Source organism: Corvus moneduloides, chromosome 4 (genome assembly GCF_009650955.1).
Source record: "Corvus moneduloides isolate bCorMon1 chromosome 4, bCorMon1.pri, whole genome shotgun sequence".
Taxonomy (NCBI): Eukaryota; Metazoa; Chordata; class Aves; order Passeriformes; family Corvidae; genus Corvus; species Corvus moneduloides.
In genome coordinates this window covers 6,482,782-6,503,064 of record NC_045479.1, presented here as the reverse complement: position 1 = coordinate 6,503,064, position 20,283 = coordinate 6,482,782, and the positions used below count along the sequence as shown (strand labels likewise).

At 50.0% G+C, this 20,283-nt stretch overlaps 2 protein-coding genes across 5 annotated transcripts in view; one reads left to right on the top strand and one right to left on the bottom strand.

Annotated features, from left to right (window-relative positions):
• B4GALNT3 (beta-1,4-N-acetyl-galactosaminyltransferase 3) overlaps positions 1–10,429 on the top strand; it is a 64,735-nt gene extending 54,306 nt beyond the window's left edge. Inside the window, exons 14-20 of the mRNA XM_032105184.1 lie at positions 555–1,560; positions 2,664–2,962; positions 3,326–3,479; positions 4,164–4,236; positions 4,690–4,843; positions 5,571–5,697; positions 6,484–10,429. Of these exons, the coding sequence (XP_031961075.1) occupies positions 555–1,560; positions 2,664–2,962; positions 3,326–3,479; positions 4,164–4,236; positions 4,690–4,843; positions 5,571–5,697; positions 6,484–6,592 (1,922 nt within the window). The 3' untranslated portion in view covers positions 6,593–10,429. The remainder of the gene's footprint in view (positions 1–554; positions 1,561–2,663; positions 2,963–3,325; positions 3,480–4,163; positions 4,237–4,689; positions 4,844–5,570; positions 5,698–6,483) is intronic.
• Positions 10,430–11,982: 1,553 nt separating this feature from the next.
• NINJ2 (ninjurin 2) overlaps positions 11,983–20,283 on the bottom strand; it is a 45,959-nt gene continuing 37,658 nt past the window's right edge. For 3 of the 4 annotated variants that reach the window (XM_032105187.1, XM_032105190.1, XM_032105189.1), the window contains exons 2-4: positions 15,457–15,688; positions 13,962–14,146; positions 11,997–13,056 (exon numbers count right to left, since the gene is read on the bottom strand). In XM_032105187.1, coding sequence (XP_031961078.1) covers positions 13,983–14,146; positions 15,457–15,688 — 396 coding nt within the window. In that variant the 3' untranslated portion in view covers positions 11,997–13,056; positions 13,962–13,982. Of the gene's footprint in view, positions 13,057–13,951; positions 14,147–15,456; positions 15,689–20,283 lie in introns of all 4 variants that reach the window. The other variant, XM_032105188.1, reaches the window with a different exon arrangement.

Below are 20,283 nucleotides of genomic sequence, written 5' to 3'. Positions count from 1 at the left end.
CCTTTTATCTGGCACTTTGGAGTGTGGTCTTGCAGCACCAGCTGAAAGAAGCTGTTGACTTTCCATACCAAGGAAGCCACAGCCTTTCCCTGCCAGATTGCTGTGTCTGGGAGGAGACTTTTGCTGCCACTTTTAGTTCTCTTAAGGGCAGGTTGGGAGCTCACCAAACAGTGGGCTGCATGACAGCTCTCAGGCCCACAGCTTAGCTCAGGTGCAATTCTAGCAAAAACACGGGCAGGAGCAGCACAGCCAGAGGTGTGCAGCGTGGCAGCCTGTGCTCACACCTGCCCTGCAGGGCTGTGGCCAGACCGACAGCTAAGGACAAAGCTGGAGAGCTCCACAGCCTGTGGCAGTGGTGGATAATGGGTGCTGAGGAGGCTGGTGGCAGCAAGAGCACGGCTCCCACGTGAGAGAACATCCCTGTCCCTCTGAGCGGGAGAGACAACACTGAGAGGAGGCGAGAAGTAGCTGCCCCTCCTGCCTGCTGGGTGCCTGGTCAGGGCAGGGAAGGCAGTGGGAGGATGCCAGAGGTGTAACTTCGATTCATCCTGCAGGCTCCCAGGAGGGGAACCTGGATGACCTGCAGTACGAGGAGCAGGATGTGGAGAGCACCAGTGCCCCTGTGCACCCCGGCACAGGGAGGGCAGAGCCAGCGGGCCACGCTCCCAGCAGTGTGTTGGGCAGTGATAACGTTCCCGAGGACTATTCCCTCTGGGAGCATCGCCGGCTCCTCTCGCTGATGGGTGGCAATGCAGGAGAGGAGATACGAGGGAGAAGGACAAAAAGGTCTGGTGTCAAATCAGCCATGCTGGCCTCTAACAACCAAAGCCTCGGCCTGACTGGGCTGGAGGGAAACCCAGTAACGAAGAGACCCCATTTAAAAGCTGGCGTCAAAGACAATTCCAGGAGCCCTCCGCAGCATGCCAGGGCCATCCAGGGGAGAGCGCCTGTCAGAAGGGCAAACCCTCCTTCTAGGACTGTGACTCAAAGGCAGCAGTCGCTTGGCCACCCAAGGGACTCAGGGGTCACAGTTCCCACAGGGGTGAGACCTCGAGGAGATCTCAGCACCACGAAGGACAGGCTGCAGCCAGCAGGCACCGTGCCAGCTGGGGAAGGAGGCCCAGTCCCTGGCAAAGCTGGGAGACACGCGGTGACTGCTGCCAGCCCCAGGCAGCAGCCTGGGCTGCCACAGTGGCTCAGCCAGGTGCAGTCCTACATTGCTGAGCAGAAGGTGGCCAACAAGGGGGATGTGGGCAAAGGACAGGTGCAGGTGGCATCCCCTGTGAAGGGCAAGTCCGGAGGAGCAGCAGAAGAGGAAGAGGAAGAAGTGGATGGGGAGCCAGAGGAGGAGGATGAGGAGGATTTCGATTACGTACCAATGTTTGACCAGGCAGTCAACTGGGAGCAGACCTTCAGCATGAGCAACCTGGACTTCCACATGCTGCGCACAGACTGGATTGACCTGAAATGCAACACCTCAGGAAATCTGCTGCTAAGAGAAAGGGAGGCCCTGGAAGTTACACGTGTCTTCCTGAGGAAGCTCAACCAGAGGAGTAAAGGGTAAGGCCCAGTGAGAAAACTGGGGGGCACTGTCCTAGGGCTGGTTTACCATGCTGCAGGGGAATACCTGTTGTGTGAGGAACTGGTGAGAATCAGAGGATGAACTAGGTGTGGTAAATAAGATTTCAGGCAAGGAATCTGTGTAAAAGACTGGACTTCAGGCCCGCCTCTTGTGCCTGAGAAATGGTACCAGCTTTTGCTGGTGCTCTTTTGTTACATGGTCTTGGAATGGTTCTTCTTCTCAAGACTTACCATCCCTTCTGGCAAACAGACACACTTCCTCTGTGCCTCCATAAGCTAAACAATCTGACTCCTGACCCTTCTGTTGGCCTGACCTTAATTTTTATAATTTTTTTATCCATCTTTTTCCATGCAGGTTTCAGTTGGTGCAAATCTTCCTATGCATAAGTGACAGTATCCTGGAATGGCTGTTACTAGCTTCTAATGCCTGCTGGAAGTAGGCCTAATGCTACATATTAAGATCACATTTGCTTTTTCAGGGTCACATCAGTCAGTCAGGTGTAACTGATCAGTACACACAAGCTTTTCTCAGGATTTTTAACTGACAAGCATCTGTGTTATAGCAGAAACTCTTGTTATGATCCGAAAGGGCATGCCCTGGCATTTCATCCAGTTTTGGCCATTCTGAAGGTACAAGTCCTGCCAGTTTTTACTGTATGATTGCTCAGTCCTACTCCATATTCTTATTTGATAAGCTGTCATGAGCCGGTTTCAGTAGCCCAAACACGCTCCCTGTGCCAAGATCGTTGTAGGTGGTGTTGAATACACTCACTATTACCAGCCCTACACAATCATTCAGACACATTTGTTATTTTCTGTGTCACCTTTATTTCATTTCTCTTGCCAAATATTTTCTCTTGGCTGGAATACCAGGTCTTACCCACATGCTTGTGGATTTAGGAGAAACAGGTGCTAAACATTCCCATGGGACTTTGGAAGCAGTGCAGCAAAGCAGGGGGAAGCCGGGGACAAAAAAGGTTGTGCTGGCCTGGAGGAAGGAGCGCAGCAGGGCTGGAGGTGGGAGAGGGGGGCTGGAGGTGGGAGAGGGGGGCTGGTGTGCAGGGCAGCCGTGTCTCCTGCAGGCGCTTCCAGCTGCAGCGCATCGTGAACGTGGAGAAGCGCCAGGACCGCATGCGGGGCAGCCGCTACCTGCTGGAGCTGGAGCTGCGGGAGCAGGGGGGGCGGCTCGTGCGCCTCTCCGAGTACGTCTTTGCGCGGGGCTGGCAGGGCGCTGGCGGCAGCGAGGAGGACGAGAGGAAGATGAGGAACCTGGCATGGGGCCGCCGGCGGCATCTGATGGCTGCGGCCAACGAGCCAGAGCTGTGCTGGCCCCAGGGATTCTCCTGGAGCCACCGGGCCGTGGTTCACTTTGTGGTGCCAGGTAAGGGGGACCTGCCTCCCCAGGACATCGAGGGCAGTCCTGGGCAGTGGGTGTGAGCCAGTCTCAACCACCTTACTTGGGTCACTTCCAGTTTCTGTTCCCTCCAAGTTAAATACCCTCAGAAATGTGATAGGGCCCAAGCACCCATGGCTTGTAACCTCGGAGAAAACCCCTGTCACATGGTGGGAGAGAACCCACACTGATTCCTTGGCTCCTTGGAGCAGGTTTTCAGCCTGGGCCTATTTCATCATCCATGAAAGGTTGTTGTGGTTTAACAGAAGGCAAGAAACCTTGCCTGTTATGAAAAAACACCACCATTGAAATCAGCTTGCTTTGATTCTCCCTGTGTTGCAATACAACTAGTGAAAAACCAGGCACGTTGGGTGCTGCAGTTCATCTCTGACATGGAAGAGCTATTCCGAGTCACTAAGGATCCCTACTTCAGCATCATCATCACAGACTACAGCAGTGATGACATGGATGTAGAGAAGGCTCTGAAAAGGTCGACCTTGCACAGGTGGGAGCACTGCTTGGTCACAAAAAGCCACTCACACACGTGTGCCTGCAAACAGCACATCTGGGAGTCTCTGTTGACCAGCCACAGCCTGCTGCAGCTGGAAAACCAGACTCCATCCATCCAGACCTTGCACATACACATGAATATGTTTTTGTTACGATGTGCATACACATATTTTCATGGAATCGTTTTAGAAAAGTGTAAGGCAATACCTGGTGTAGTCTTCCAGCCAAATTTGTTGAATTTGTCTCTTGTTTCAAGATTGCAAGAGAGAAGAGAAAGCAAGTCTCACAGTGATGGGGCAGGGGGAGGGCAGAAAAGACAAGAAAGCTGTGAGAAGTGGGACAGAGAGTGTGGAGACCTCTGCTTGCTGGAATGACCCTACTCTGATCTGAAACAGCCTTTGCTGGTCATTTCCCTTACGTGCCAGGGGTTTCCTGGTCTAGTCCTAGGACAGAGCTGGGCTAGAGCTGAGAAGAGTTTTGCTAGGCACTGCACAGGGGCAAGACTCTCTGAGCACACTGGGGCTGGGAGCAGTGCTGGGCCTGTGCGCTCCCCCAGCAGAGGCTTCCTGTGCTTCACAGGGTGCACGGGGCCAGGGCAGCTCCACAGCCCAGTGCTGGTGCAGCGCTGCCTGCGGTGCTTCCTGTGCCTCTGAACTTCCCCTTCACCTCTGACCCCCAGCTATCGGTACCTGAAGCTGACGGGCAATTTCGAGCGTTCTGCCGGGCTGCAGGCGGGGATAGACCTCATAACGGTGAGTCAGGGGGGCCTTGGGGCGGACAGGGAAGTTTGCAGGATGTGTCTGGTGTTGCCGCTGCCTTTGGTACTGAACACGCTGGATTTTAGGGAAGGGAGTAGCCTAGCAGACCAGTTCAAATGTAGGTGTGTTTCCTGCCCTTCCAGAGTAAGGGTCTCTTTATTCTGAGGAGCCTGTGCTCTGTTTGATTCTTGTCCACCTGCTGGGACTGTCAGACAGGAGGGAAAGCAGCAGCAGCAGCTTTGTGATCCTGGCTCTGCCAGGCCACAGTCATGGTATTTCACACTCCTCATTGAACATCCACTCAATGGACATTTTTCCAGCCCTTGGGATTTCAGTTTCTGATGCAGTAATGAGACTTTGGCTCCCGTGTCTCTGTCTTCCTGCCCCTCAAGAAAGACTTACTGAAAGTCAACCTGTTTTTTTCCCAACCGGTATGATTGGTTGCAGGACCCGCACAGCATTGTCTTCCTGTGTGACCTCCACATCCACTTCCCAGCTGGAGTCATTGATTCAATCAGGAAGCACTGCGTGGAAGGCAAGATGGCCTTTGCACCCATGGTCATGAGGCTGCACTGCGGGATGTCCCCACAGTGGCCTGATGGTAAGAGGGTGTGGAGCCTCCTCGGTTCAGACTCTGGGAAATGGGGAAAGAAGAAAGTGCCTGCCTCCTCTAGATTTGTTCTTCTGGTACTGTCAAGGTCTGGAGCTTGAGGTACTTCTAGGTCCACTGCGTGAGTGTGTGTTAGACATAGGGTGGGGTTTAACAGCATCAGGTACCTGGAATTTGAGATCAAAAAGTTAGCAGAGCCCTTTGTCTGATGTTGTTTCCTAGGGCTCTTTATGGATTTAAGGACCTTGGAAAAACCCTCCTTTATTCCTGTCTGTCCATATCTCTCTTTTCTTAGGGGGCACAGCCTATCCCGAGGAGAGCTGGTAGACCAGGGCTGAGGGAAACAAGCCAAGCTGGAGGGAGAAAAGTGGCACAGATCATCTTAGCATAGGATTTCCTTTAGACAGAGGTGGCCATCCTGAGCCATCCAGGCACAGGGACAACCCTGGGAAGCTGGGACAGTCCAGGAGCTGTGTTGCCAGACAGGAGATGTGAGAGGCTCTGCTAACAAGTTGACAGGACAGACCACGCTGTCTGTCCACACGCCTTTCTCATTCCCAAAGCTGGTTGGCATGGTTGGCTCTGCTTTGGTGCTGAATTTGCTCCCTGGTGCCAACACTATGCTAAAGGTAGCTTGAGTCTCACTCCAGCAGCTCTGCTAGAGCCATCAATGGTTCAAAGCCCCAACAAAGCTGTGCCTCTTTTGTGCTCTCCTCAGGCTACTGGGAGGTGAATGGGTTTGGTCTCCTGGGCATATACAAGTCTGACCTGGACAAAATCGGAGGCATGAACACAAAAGAGTTTCGGGACCGCTGGGGTGGAGAGGACTGGGAACTCCTGGACAGGTAGGCATCCATCGTCATTGTTCAAGTGCTCAGGAGGGGAAGCCCATCAGATCTTGGAGAACCAATGACCACAGGAGTGGGGATTTGAGGGGATTGAGATGACTACTGCTGCCATAACCTTGGCCAGTGAGGGAGGGTCTTTGAGCAAATCCTGACCTCAAACCTAGTAGGTGAGGGGACACAAAACACTCTGCGGCAGCTACTAGTAAGAGAAGAGCTATTTTCTGCTGCCTTCCAGCCACACTGCCGGTTGGTCTCATGCAGATCAGGCACTGGTGATCGTGAAGACTTTGTCCTCTTCAAGCAGTGCAGAGCACAGTCTGGGTCCCTCACATTTCCCATATAACATTTAGCAATTGAATTGCCTTGAAGACCAAATGGTGGAGAGCATTTGAAGATCATTAGGTACAGTTAAAATTTCTGAGGATTTTGTGATGAGGGATCTCCGCTGCACAAATCCTGGGCCTCTGGGTTTGGAGTTGTAGGGTTTGGGGCCTGTCCTGTCTTTTCTGTCAGCTGACTGCAATCCAGTGCTGCCAGCTGTCTTTCCTCCTGTCTTGGCATATGCAGGCACTCCTGACCAGTCTTGCCCTCAAGGGTGTGTAAGTACTCAAAAAGTGTCATTAGATTCCTGCTTATGGATATGGGATTCCCCTGAGCTCTTCTGGACTATCCAATTTGCTTGCAGTCTCTTGTCAATAGCACAACTTAAGAGTTTTCCTGAGGCTGAGTCCCTCAGTACCTTTGTGATGAAATTTTCCCTAAGTCTACTCTTCTTTCTGCCAGGATCTTACAGGCTGGGCTGGAGGTGGAGCGTCTCTCCCTGAGAAACTTTTTCCACTGGTTTCACTCGAAGCGGGGCATGTGGAACCGACGCCAGGTGAAGACACTGTAGCCTTCAATCCCAGAGCTGTTCAGCAGCTGTCCACCATCTCATCCAGATGTGCACTTTACTGGGGCACACAGCCGAGTGCCCAAACTCTTCCTCTGCCTCCAGAGCCCTCTGATGGGATGGCATAGCTGAGGAAGGGATGATCAGGCTAGCGGAGTGGGAGCCTCTCTTGTGAGACATCGTATCCAAGATGTGGGATCCATGTGTGGCTGGGAAGGCATGTGGGGGAGATGTCGACAAGTGAAGGACTTGCATTTCCTGCCATGCAGTCTGGTGGAAGGTACAGTGGGAGAGGTGCCTTGTTTCCTGTTGAGTCTTGCACCAAACAACATAAATCCCTCCTAAGCCCAGAATGGTTTATTTAGAGCAACGCAGCTTCTCATTCAATACTTGAATGAAAAAAAAAAAAAGAACCCACAACCATCCCCATTTCCTCCCATTTCCTTTCCTTTGCCATCTCTCCAGTATCCATGGTTTTGGACCGGGGACCAAAGTTCTCTGATCAGTATTGCACCCACATGCCCATGTGCTGGCTCAAGGAAATCTGGATGCAGAGGAGCTGATAGGCACTTCAGGCTGCTGGTGCTTAGATGGTTCTCTGTGCTTTTCACTTTGGTCATTCGGAAAAACTCTGCTTGTGTTGAGCAAATTATGGGCCATGGATGGAGATGCAAATACATTTCCCTTACAAGAGCCACGTTTGCCTGTAGCTGGGCGAGTGGCAAGGGTGACGTTACAATTCCACCTGAATTATTGATCCACTGCCTGAGGGTAGTGGAGGGTCTGTACAGAGAAGCTAACAGGGCATCTCAGGAGGAACTTTGCAGCCTTATCTGACAGACGTGTGTTTGTCCTAACAATATCAGGGAAATCCTAGCAGGGAAGAAGTGGCAATATTTTATTAGTTGAAATATTGTGATTTGTCAGAAGAGGAGACAGAGCTCTCAAAATCCTGTACATTTATGCAGCATCTAAAAGTTAATTTAATAAGTTATGGCCTCACAGTTGGGTCTTGTTGTGGCTTGACTCTTATGTCAAGAGCAGGCTTCTTGGTTGAAGAGCCAGCACAGCTGCTGGTGCTTCATCTCTGGAGCAGCCCTGGGAGCTCTGGCCTGGTACGGAGGAGGTGGCCTCAGGTCTTGGCACATGCACTGGGTGTAATGAACAGTGAGGACAGATGACTGAATAAAAGGATGGGCAAACCCATGCTGTCACTGATGCAAGAACTGTGGAGAGAGAGCTGGCCTGGTGCTACAGGGAAGTCTCATCCCCTAAAACTCCTGTAAGTGTAAGGCAAGATTATTTTACCCTGTAACCATTTTAGAAGACTGTTTAAACCCAGAAATCCCAGCTCACTCAGTGCTTTACACTGGAGCTTCAGTGTCCCCATACCATGCTGAAAAGGCTGCTACTGGTCTCAAGCTTGAGAGGAGAGTGTGACAGAGGATGCTGCTCATGGTGCCCAGTTCTCTGGGGAGTTGCTGGGAAGGAGTACTGGATGTATGCAGAATACAAGCAAAACTGACGTGGTACTAGATTTTTTTGCTCTTTGCTGGTGGAGTAGATGCCAATTCAGAATAGGCATTCATTTATTACTGGGTCTGTGGTGCTCGACGAGTCCATCAAGTTCCGCTACTGCAGTAGAAAACTGAATGTGCAAGTTCTAGCATGTGAGATAGAAATTGTGTCAAATCATCTGTTTGCATCAATCTGGGTTTTGTGACTGATGGATTTAGAAAAGGTCAACCAGATACCAGAAAGTTCTGCTGTGCAGTGTGCAGCTGTGGTGAGATGTAGACAGGAGGTGGTTGTGTCTTTGAATCCGTGGAGCCTTTGCCAGAATGGAGACACTGAATATCCCAGAAGAGGCAGCCTTAGCCAGCTGCCCAAGCCAGAGTAGTCTTCCTGTTGAGGGAAAATACTTTACCCATGCAGATCCTAAGAAATTAAATCACTGCAGTTGGGGTGAGAGGGAAGAGGCTGACAGAGTCAACACTTTTTTTTTTTAAGTATTATAAGAGTTTGGGAGACCAGAGCCCCGTGATGCAATGTTGCAATAAGCTCTGTTTCTGCCTGGAATGTGCAGTGTCAGTGCTGCTCTGGGTGCATGTCAGAGCCTGTGCTTCCCTCAGACACAGGCACAACTCCATGAGTGTGCAGGTGAGCTGCTTTCCAGGCTCCAGGACTGTGCCTGCACAGCCTGTCCAGGCTGGCTGTGTCACGCAATCCCTGTGGAATGGGGAGAGGCTGTCGGGAGGGCGAGAGCCGGGACACGGCGAGCGAGGCGTTAGCAGACCCAGCTGTCTGGCCCCATCAAGCTGGGACCAGCATGGTGCCCGGTCTGCAGGTGGAGAGCTGCTGGATTCGGTGGCAGCTCCTAAGTCGAGCACAGGGAGCAAGAGTTACTTGTACTGTGGGCTTTCACATCTGGCTGTGGATGTGGTCTGCAGCTCCTAAAGTTAGCAGCTGGCATTCACCTGCAGACACTGGCAAGAGTTAGGTGCATCCAGAAGGTAACTCGCTTGGCTTAAATGACATGAGTAGCCCCTCTTCCCCACCACAGAGGACAGCCAGCAAAGAGTGGACTGGACAGTAGGGTGCACCCCTCACTGCAGCACTGCCAGCAGAATTTGAGGATTTTGCCCCCATTTTTCAGCTGTGACTGTACTCCTTCCTTCACAGCTTGTAGCCCAGGCCAGTGGTAAGCAGAACTACCTCATGAGGACTCCTTGGTGGAGATGTAAGGAGTTACTGGTTTTCAGTCCAGTTTCCTGATGGCCAGTTTCCCCACTGTCAAGGCTGCCATCTCAAATGTTCTTCCCTTCCAGTGGGAATTCTCAGTTGGTATCCAAGCATTGCAGTAGTAAGCTAAACACTAATTGGCACTAGCAGGCAGCCTCCATGGAGGAGCTTGGAGAGCCCTTGGGGACAAAACCTGTCTTGCAGCCCACATGCTCAGAGACCTCACTGCAGGTTGTAGGGAGAGAGCTCACAGTCCCCAGTTTACTGGCCAGCAGCAAACCTTGCAGGAGCAGTGCTGGGCTTCGCTCTGGGGCTGCTGCCCCTCTTCCAAAACAAGCTGCAGTTTTTCTCCCCAGACAGAGTCACGAAGAGGGGGAGAGCAGGAAGCACAGCAGGAGCGGATCCCTCAGCCATGCAGTGAAAGGACATGGCCAGGAAGCTGACTCCTCTCAACAGCTGGTCACATTTCTGTCACCAGGATCTTTTTAGGAAGCTGTGCTGCGGTTTCTGGCCTTCATGTGCATCCTGGCTGTGTCCTGCCTGGACAGCCAGAGGAAGTCAGTTGCATAGGATTTTCCTTGCACCAGGCCAGGAGCAAGCTGCTGCGGAAGCTCTGTGGCTGGGGAGATGATGGACCATGCTGCACAAGAGACCTTCCCCACGGTGGGATGTGACCAGGCTGGGGAGTCCGGGCCACCGAGTGTGAGGTGCAGGGCAAGGGGGCTCTGCCTACAAATGTGACTGTGTCTTCAGGCCTGAGCTGTGGTGCTCGGGCTTGCTTTGCAGGTCAGCAAGGGAATGAAGAAGGGCTGGCTTTTAATCTGAGCAAAGTGTATTGTGTGAAAATTATGATTTGTTTCATCGTTGTCTTGATGTTTGCCTGGTATGAACATCTCTCCTTATTGTCTACAAATGTCTGAAGTTGATTGTTTTTTAGATACAGATGCCTTGTGTTGAAAATCTGAGTTGTCCCTTTGAGTTACCTGCCTTAAAGTGGCTCTGTGCCTTCAAGACGACTCCTGGGCCACCTCTCTGTTGGAGCTGGGGGATATACAGATTCTCCCTCGTGTTTTATAAATACATTGTCTTCCTACAAGAGCTCTCTTCTGTCTGTGTGTTACTTTGCACCCACATCACCGTGCAGCAGGGATTAGAAACCAGGTGTTGCTCCTCTCTTCATTAACTGAAAGCACAGCCAGCACCAGAGATCACTCTCTGCTCAAGCCAGCAAGAGCTGGGTGGGAGATGCAGTGGGCAAGGTTAGCCAAGAGTGAGCCCTGCTTCAGTCCCCTCCAGATCTGCAGAAAATGGGATGGCAAAAACCCAGGTTTTTTGCTGTCTACATGGGTATATCATGTGAAACAAGGTGGAAACAGTGGACAAATACACATTCCAGCAAAGCATGGGTGTGATGTGATGAGAGAATGTGGGAAACAGTGGTACCCTCCTGGCAAGCAGAGGACAGTTCCTGGAGAAGACCACAGGTGAGAGCCTAGGCCTGAGCTCGGTACTTGGCACAGCCTACATACACAAATGGGAGGTCCGCTCTTTCACTGCACCTGCTTCTTTGGATTCAATTTTGGCCATTTTCGCTTCAACTGGGCGTTCTTTGAGTATCAAAAGCTTGGCAGCAATGGGAGTCACACATGAAGAGGGGAAAAGGCAGCCACGGTTGCTAATGAGTGTGATTTCACTATAACAAGAAACTGATATTAAAGGTGATGGAGGGAAAGTATTCCAATGTGCTGCCAGCCTTTTGCTTGCCTGCATGGGTGACAGAAGCCTTCTGTGCTCATGCAGGCCTCACGTGCTGCCATACCCGATCTAGTTGCTCTCTGAAACAACGATGAAGTTAAGATCTGGTAATGAAATTCCCCCCACTGCTTCTTTCCCAGCTGAATCTTTTCTGTTTTTCCCTCTCTTTACATTCAGTCATCAGTGCTAATTGCTTTGCCTCCTGCTCCATGAAGCCATGAGTCCTAGGGTTTGGGGTCTGCACGCAGAATACGTAGTTTTTTACATTTCCATGAACCCAGCCAGCCAGCAGTGGCTGAGAGCCCTTGGCTTGTGGTTTCACTGTGCCTACAACTCATTTTGCTACCTCTACAGTGAAGCATTTTTCTAGAGGAGGCGGGATAAGAGGCTTCCCAGAAACATCCACCCCTGTTTGCTGCCAGTCACAGCAGAGACTGAGGACCAGGTTAAGCAGCAAAGTCAGAGTCTCCCCAGACCTGTCATCCCCCACAACAAGTGGGGAGCAAGTCTCTGCCTGCTTCACCAGAGGCCAGACTGTGCTCAGCTTTGCCACTTCAGGTTCTGGTAAATACATAACTGGTACTTTCCACCCTCCCCTTTTTATGCAACTTTCCTTCAGCTCAAAAAAGTCCCTGTCAGTTTCAGGTGCTAAGCTGCTGCTGGCCCGTGCCCTTACCCACCTCCTTCGTGGGCAAGATCATTCACACCCTCTCAGAAAAAAGCACCTCGTGTGACTTACACAGAAAATTGGGGTTGTAAAGCCAAACGCAGAGTACAAATGAAGTCTGTCTATATCTGTCAGACACTCCCAGTAGCTCCTGAAGACCGGTGTGAGGATGCTTTCATGACATTTCTCTCTCAGGGGTGGCAAGGATATACAACATGAAAAGTCCTTATTGAACTCTGATTCTGCAGTACAATGGCAAAAATCATTTAATAATCAAAAGAGCATGTAATTATTTAAATAGGTGTACATAAGGCTATTAAAATACCATTTTTAGCATGACTATAGAGTTAAAAAATTTAGGATCGAAAATTTTTACTCTTTCATAAAAATCTGGAAACTCATTAATTCAAAGGGGTTTTTTTAAAGGAAACAAATTGTTCTAATACAAGAGAATTACCAGAGCTGTCAATATAAACCAAATATATTTTAAAACATTTATATTAGTGTTAAGACTTTAAACCATAATGGCAATTTTTAAAATCAAATAATACGCTATGCAACCGTGATTTTTCATTGTGGCAATGAGCCTGGGCTGTCCCCTTATGTGTAATGTTTCTTCATTTTCTCCTAAATATTGTCAGGCTATTCTGACATCATTCCTGGAAGGTCCCTGATGATGACATCAGACCACAATAACTATTTTCTGTCCTTGTTAACATTCCAATGCTGGAAAGATCTGATTGTTTTCTTAACTATGTCACATTTAATTTTAAACAACCAGGAAAACATTTGAACTGATTCTAGCTATCTTCATGTGCACACACCATTCTATCCTCCTAGGAAAACTTCTTTTTTAGTTTGAGAAATCCATTCCAACATTTGGGAGGTGCACTACTAGATAGAATTGCTTTAAGGGCATCAACTTATGTTTGAGACACAAGAAAAGCCAGACTTATTTATTTAGCCTAAAAAGTAAATCAATCAGTCTTCTCTACCAAATGAGCCAATATTGAGTATATGAAGCAGGCAGCAAAAATAATAAAAGAGATTTACAGAACTGCATTTTTAAAATGTATAGCTGCTGCTGTTCCTGCAGTTTTCTCCTGCAGAGTTTGCTCTAGCTTGGAAAGGTGATGTTCCCACCCCTCAGAACTGCAAAAGCATTACAGTAAGGGGCCAGTGTGCTATGACACACACAGAGTTTTGAAGTTTAACCCAGTTTTCTGGATTTGTCAATTGGCTCCTGCTGAGGTCAGTGGAAACGTGGAGGAGAGCTTTCCCTTCCAGCTGCACTGCTCAGATCCTGCAGGGAAGACAAGAAATGCTGGTAAGGTCACCTCAGGCTCCTCTGTGCTGCGTGGCTGGAGAGCAGCAGCTACAGCCACTGGGTCCCTCGGCGCCACAACTGCCCCTACACATGCTGGGTGCTGCTCTTCAGCACCTGCCCCCTTCTGGATCCCAAACCAGCAGTGTTTCTGGAGAGGCTTCTGGCCTTTGCACCCGGCCTCACCGTAGCATGTGTCTGTTGAGCTTTCTCCTTGGCCGTTGCCCTGGTGTGTGGCGTTTAAACTGTGTTTACATTTTGCTGGTCATGTGAGCAAGAAACGTGAATTTTGCTTCTTGAGCTAAAGTGCTTTGATTTAAGAACATGCCATTCCCTCACTGATGTGACATGGGAACCCAAGCATTTGGATGAACTCTTATTTACAAGGCTTCCTTGAAAATGAGCATTAGGTGCTTAAAACAGTCCCTACCAAACCACAGTGGCTGTTTTGAAGAGCTCTTTCTCCCCCCCCCCCCCCCCCCCAATCTCACCCAGCACCTTGCTTTTCTTCTGCTCACATAGTGCTGCCATCTTTGAATTCCTCCCAGAACACACCTGGTTTTCCTCCCCACCTTTAGCTGCCGTCCACAGCTGCTGTTCGTATCTAGCATGAACTCTGCAGCCTTCCCAAAACCACTTGCTGCTGATAAATCCCAGCAACTGGGATGTTTGGTGTTCTTGCTTTAGAGACCAAGTGAGGAGAACTCCTCCTCCTCTGAGGGAATTTGTTCAATGGCTGCAGATTTTTGTGGGACAGCAACGTGCCTCTGGAAAGGCTTTGTTAATTTGTGCAGCTCTGCTTTCTCCCCCTTGCAGTGGAGATGTTTTCTGAGACTGAGAGCCCTCCCAGGGGCTGGCAGTGATGGGAACTCACCCTTTCTTACCTGAGTCCATCGCTCCATGAATTAATAAGGTCCAAAATTCCTGGTAGGGTAGAGGCCGGTCTTCTGCACCCCGAAGGCTGTGATGAAGATGTTGAGGATGACTGTGATGAAGATGAGAGCTGTGGCAGCGTTGTTGAGTATATTCAGGCGGGGTTGCTTTGCAATATCGTTCAGGTTCAAACGAGCTGTGCAACACAGTGCAAAAAGAGAGAGGGGTTTGCAGACTGACTCCAAGTCCCCCAGCTCTTGCAAGCCTCCCCCTCCCCCTGTGGTAAATACCCATGGTGCCCCTGAGTGCTGAGGCCACAGAGCAGAGGGAATAATCACAGGAATGTTACAGGAGCCACAGCTTGCTCTAGGATGACATACAAGGATGGAGCAGAGAAAAGCTCCTCTTTGTTTTGCCATGGAGGTTCTGTGGCCCTGCAACGGGCTGACCCTAAATCAGCGAGTTACTGCTGCACACCAGCCAGACACATGCCATGGTCCCCCCAGCGCTGCATGGCCGTGGGATGTGGTGAGGGCAGGCTGTGGGACATGGCAGACAAGGGCAGCAGGGCTCTGCTTGGACCGGGAGGCCAGTTCCTCCTTGACACCCAGATGTCACATATGTGCTGGCACAGCTGTCAGCCCTGGGTACGCGGCTGGGGTTGGTCCTGGCTCATGGACATTGATCCCTTTGGACTCAGGAATACCCTGGTTACCAGGGCTGTCTGGCCAATAAGCCATGCAAACAGCAGCCTTGTCGTGGTCCCTTGTGCCCTTTCTCCTCCCAGCTGGTTCCAGCCATCACAACTGCCACCAGGAAAAGCTGTGGCGTGTGCGAGAGGGGAGGGAACATGTCCCGGATTTCCCATAGCCTCCAGTTCTCTGTGCCCCATAAAAAACCATGTAGGATATACAGGAAAATGCAGCATTTTGCAGGGGTTTAACACTGGGAATGTGTTGGAGACTGAAATACAGCAGCTCCTGTATCAAATGGAGCACTGGGCAAACCAATGCTGGTGTTAATGTACTGTCTGTAGGGCACTAGGAGAACTGTGGGATCGGTTAAATGTGAGGTTAATATAGGGCATAGCTCTGCCTAAATTGTTCTGTTAAGCCCCAGATGAAGTGAGATGTAAAATACAGCTAAAATGTAGTGTCTGCAAGAGCTGCATGAAGGAGCACATAGCAGTAGGGGCAGCAAGAGGCCCAGCTTGGCCAAACCCCAGCTGTTTCACTGGGACAGGGGGTCAGCAGTGAGAAAGTGAAGGAACAGTTGTAATCAGAGGTGTGCAAATGAAGAACAACCCACCCGCCATTTTGAGTAACACAGACCACCCTACCACCCACATCATGCTACCTTCAACCCTCCTGCAGCCCTGGATGGAGACAGAGGGGAATGGTTTGGGGCAAGAGGCTTCTCCCTTCCACCCCCATGCCAGCCAAGCCACAGGGTACCCTGCCCCTGCAGCACCCTGCAAGGGTGCACGCGCCTTGGTGGCCACCTTACCAGTGATGATAAGAAGAATCCCAATCATCACCTGGAAGAAGAGGGAGATGCTGATGAGCACGATGAGGGTGGCATAGTACTGGAAGGATGTGCCCTGCTCCAGCACGGCTTTGAGCTGGGTGACGTTGGCCATGAAGAGCGCCACGTCCAGCATGCTCTCTGCCACGCTCTTCTTCGTCGCGTAGTGGTTGATGTTCATCGGCCCGTTGATCCGCAGGTGAGGATTCACGCCCTGGGGAGACAGGAGGCATCACATGCATTGCTAAACCAACACACACATCTGTGTCCAATGGGATGCTCTCTTCTCCCTGGGGTTTACCTAGAAGGTCTGGGAAAGAGTCAAAGTTGCATGTTGAGAGTACCCAGTTTCCCCTCACAGTCGCCTCGTGGTATTAGTAGGCACAAGATACTTGTGGTGAGCAAGAGCTCAGCAAGGTTAAAAAAATAATGGGTATTTTTGTGGAAAACGAGCTTGTCCAGAGTTACAATAACGTAGATTATCCAAAAGCCAGGGATTTTGCAAGGAATATTAAATTCTCTTCCTTCAGGACACAGACAAGCCTCAAACTTACAGGGCATTAGAGAGAGATCTTCTCTTCGGGTTGGCTTTTGTGTTTAATATCATTGCCAATGATCTGGATGAGAGGATGGAGTGCGCCCTCAGTTTGCAGGCGACACCAAGCTGGGTGGGAGTGTTGACCTGCTGGGGGGTAGAAAGGCTCTGCAGGGGAATCTGCAGGGGCTGGATCAGTGGACTGAGGCCACTTGTGTGAGGTTCAACAAGATGAAGAGCTGGGTCCTGCACCTGGGTCACAGCAACTCCATGAAGCGCTACACACTTGGGGAGGAGAGGCTGGAAGGCTGCCTGGTGGAAAAGGACCTGGAGATGCTGGCTGAACATGAGCCACCAGTGTGCCCAGGTGGCCAAGACGGCCTGCATCAGAAATAGTGTGGCCAGCAGGACCACAGGGAAAGGATCATCCCCCTGTGCTGGGCACTGGTGAGGCTGCACCTCAAATCCTGGGTTCAGTTTTTGTCCCTTCACGATCAAGGGACTTTGAGGTGCTGGAGTGAGTCCAGAGAAGGACAGTGGAGCTGGTGAAGGGTCTGCAGAGTAAGTGATCTGAGGAGCAGCTGAGGGAGCTGGGGGTGTTCAGCCTGGAGAGGAGGAGGCTCAGGAGGGACCTTATCACTCTCTACTGCTCCCTGAAAGGAGGGTGTAGCCAGCTGGGGGTCAGTCTCTTCTCCCAAGTGACAAGCAACAGTAACAAGAGGAAATGGCCTCAAGTTGCACCAGGGGAGGTTTAGATTGGACATTAGGAAAAATCTCTCTTCAACAAAAGGCTCGTCAGACACTGGAACAGGCTGCCTAGCAAAATGGTTGGGTTACCATCCCTGGAGGAATTCAAAAGACATGCAGATGTGTCACTTAGAGACATGGATTAGTGGTGGCCTTGGCAGTATTAGATTAATGACTGAACTTGATGATCTTAAAGGTCTTTTCCAACATAAACAATTCTGTGGTTCTCTGACTGTCAGTGGCTGGGCTTTATATCTCCTCTGAACACTTTTTGCTGGCTTTTGTCTTCAACAAGATGCTAGGGCAGAGGGAATGATTCGTGGTTTTATTTCTGAAACCAAGGGCAGTATTTCTTCAAAACATCGGGCACTGATGCAAAAATGCAACAAGACAAGGGGTGGGATCCATCACACCTAACCTTAATTAATCAGGCAGGTTTTTTTGGCAGTGGAAAGAAACAGCTGTTTACAAAGGCCAAATCACCTGGTTGCCCTGAACCTAATTACAAGGTGTAGGTAATTTGGCTGCTTTTAGCCATCCATTGCTAAGTGAGTTCACCTGTTGCTGTCTTGATCCAAGTGGTTAAAAATAAAAGAAGAGAAGTGGATGATAGTTTTGCATTTACCCAGAGCCTCATAAACTGGTAATTGCAAAGGCAACAGTTACAAAAGATGTAGCTGTGTCTGCAATACACTGCTATTCTTTCTAAAAAAGAAAGAAAAACAGCGCTTCTATATAGCAGAGAGGCTTCAGTTCTGAGTAATCAGCCTCCTGTCAGGTGCCGTGGAGACCAGCAGCCTTGCTCTCAGCACGCCCTTTAAAACCAGGGCTAAGGGCTAGCCTCGGCCTTTCTTTTGCTCGGGAAAGGGGGAGAGATTTCTTTGGGTGCATACTGGAAGTGCCTACATCAAATGGTAAGTTCTGTTTTGCTCCTTTTGTACCTGATAAAGTAGGAAATGTAATCTTTCCTCCATGCTCCAGGCAGGTCACTAGAGAAGGGTCATGGCTCGTGTGTTATGCTGTGACCTTGGGTCTCTGTGTGCAACCCTGGACAAGAGTGGCTTTCTTTGTGTTGGGAGAGCATGAACCCAGCCAGTGATCCTGGGAGAGCAGTGTATGTGGGGGTGTGACCGATGCTGAAACTGGGGCTGCGTTTTGGAAGGGGGTTGTGGTCACCCTGATGTGACAAAGATGCGTGAAAAAGGTGAGTGGGAACGGCTGTGTCTGTTGTGAACTGTGATCCCTATCAAGGGACAAGCTTGGGGTAGGAAAGGGCTTTTGGTTTGGTTGGGGGTTTTTTTATAACACTAGCTCAAAGCATTTAACTGTTACAGTTTCTGACAGTGGCATTCCCTGTGGTTTTGTGGTTCCTTTGCAAAGCCTGTATCTCTTGCTGTGGAGGGTAGAAGGTAAAAGATACTGGAAGGAGGTAAATGTAGAAGTCCAAAGAACTGGTAAAAACTCCAAGGCAGTGTGTAGGTGTTCGAGACTCAAACATTACAGTGTGGTGTTGGGGGCAGAGTAGAGGAATCTTGAGGAAAGGAGGCCACTAAATGTGACTGCATTTTAGAAACCTATGTCGGGGGACTGCTCCCCCTCAGATGGTTTAAAAACGTGATCCTGCTGAAACAGAAAGGAACCAATACCAAATGGTGCAAGGTTGGCAATTTGATTCCTCTCATGTGCTGTTTTCCTTGTTCCTGAAGAATCAGCCCCCCTCCTGCAGTATCACAAGGCTGAGCATTGATAGTTTATCTCTGTGTAATGATGAGTTAAGGGTGTGAGAACAAGGGCGCTGTACAAACAGGGCAGAGCTGCTGTTAAATGAGTGCCTGGTACCAGGAGGCTGAGACATCTGTTTCTGGTTGCTTACGTGGAGAAAAATAAAGCAAGTCAGGAGGTCTTACTGAATGAAAACACATCCTTCTTTTGAGCTGCCCTCACGTTCCTTGACCTGGAGGGTGAAATGGGGCAGAGCTGCAACGTCCTGAGCTCTGTGTCCCAGATGATCAGGCAGTGAAAACAGACAGCTTTGACGTGGGCTTTTCTCACGTGGATGAGTGTGATGGCATGTTCCCATCTGGGACATGAAAACACAGGCAGGTGCTGCTCTCCCATGTGGAGTAACTGGAACTGGGAAACCTTCACAATAGGAAAGGTGTGACTGTAGATTCCAAGTTCTGTCAGTCCAGGCAGATCCAGAGGGATCTCCAAAAGGATAATGGATGATGAGAGTCGGACACTAAGCTTGAATTTGGGCAGCTTAAGATTTGTGATGGGCAGCCCCCAAATGCCCACCTGGCTATACCCTCCTTTCAGGCAGTTGTAGAGAGCAATAAGGTCCCTCCTGAGCCTCTTCTTCTCCAGGCTGAGCACCCCCAGCTCCCTCAGCCACTCCTCATCAGATTTGTGCTCTGGTCCTTTCACCACCTTCGTGGCCCTTCTCTTGACACACTCCAGCACATGGCACACGTGACTCCTTATGCTGCAAGGAAAAGTTACAGAGATCCAGGTTTTTTGTGGATTTGGCCCTCAGTGTTCCATCTAGTCCAGCAGCTATGAATGCTTATTCATCCTTATTCAGCCTGATGTCTTGAATAAGGAGAGGCTTAAACAAACCAGGACTCTTCGGAGACCTGGCATTTGGATTAATGCTGGAGGATGGATTTGCTTGGGATGCCTGTGCCATAACTGTCACCAGTGAACCACTGTTTGTGGGGTGTGTATGCATGGCTGTGGCACTTTTTTTGAGCTGCCAGAATGCACAAACAGCTTTCCAAAGACCATTTCTGCTTTTGCTTTCTTTAAAGTTCAGTCCTGTAAACTGCTGCAGCTCAGGAGCTGATTCACAAGCAACTTGGGTTTCCCTGTAGGAGGATTGCCCAGACAGCTGTGGGAGGTTGTGTGGTATCACTGAAGAGATTAAATGGTTCCCTTTTGGCAAACAGAGCCCTAAGTCAAGTCACAGGACATACCTGAAGGCTCACCAAAGTGATTTATGTCATCAGGCTAGAGCTGGTGACTTTCTAGTCACTTTGAAAGGGTTCCTCTTAGGAAAGTGGAGATCACTGCCTTTTCTTCTCTGCAACATGTCAAAGAGCTGGATCTGGCAGTCAGACACCAAGCTCATCTTAAAAGCGTTGTAGCAGAGCCAGGACGTCTGCTGGAAACAGCACTTTCCCCAGGGGGCTCTCTCACTATTGCCCACTCTCTAAGAGTAGGGAAATTAGGACCTGAAAAATTCCATCCCAGCCATACTGGATGAACTGGTGCTGGAGCTACTTTCCTGAGTCTCATTTCTGGATGTTTCCATATGAAACAGCCTCTTTCCCTGCAAAGACCCTGCTGGCTTCAATCTGACCTCAGGCAAATTCCCTTTTCCTTTTTCTCTTGTGTAAACCTGGCACAGGTTTACAGATAACCTCAGGGACTGAGTGAGGCACCCATCTATGTTTTCTAAGTTGGAGGCTTGATTCTTACTCAAAGTGTGCACATGCACACAAATATTTAACTCCCACTTCTATTGT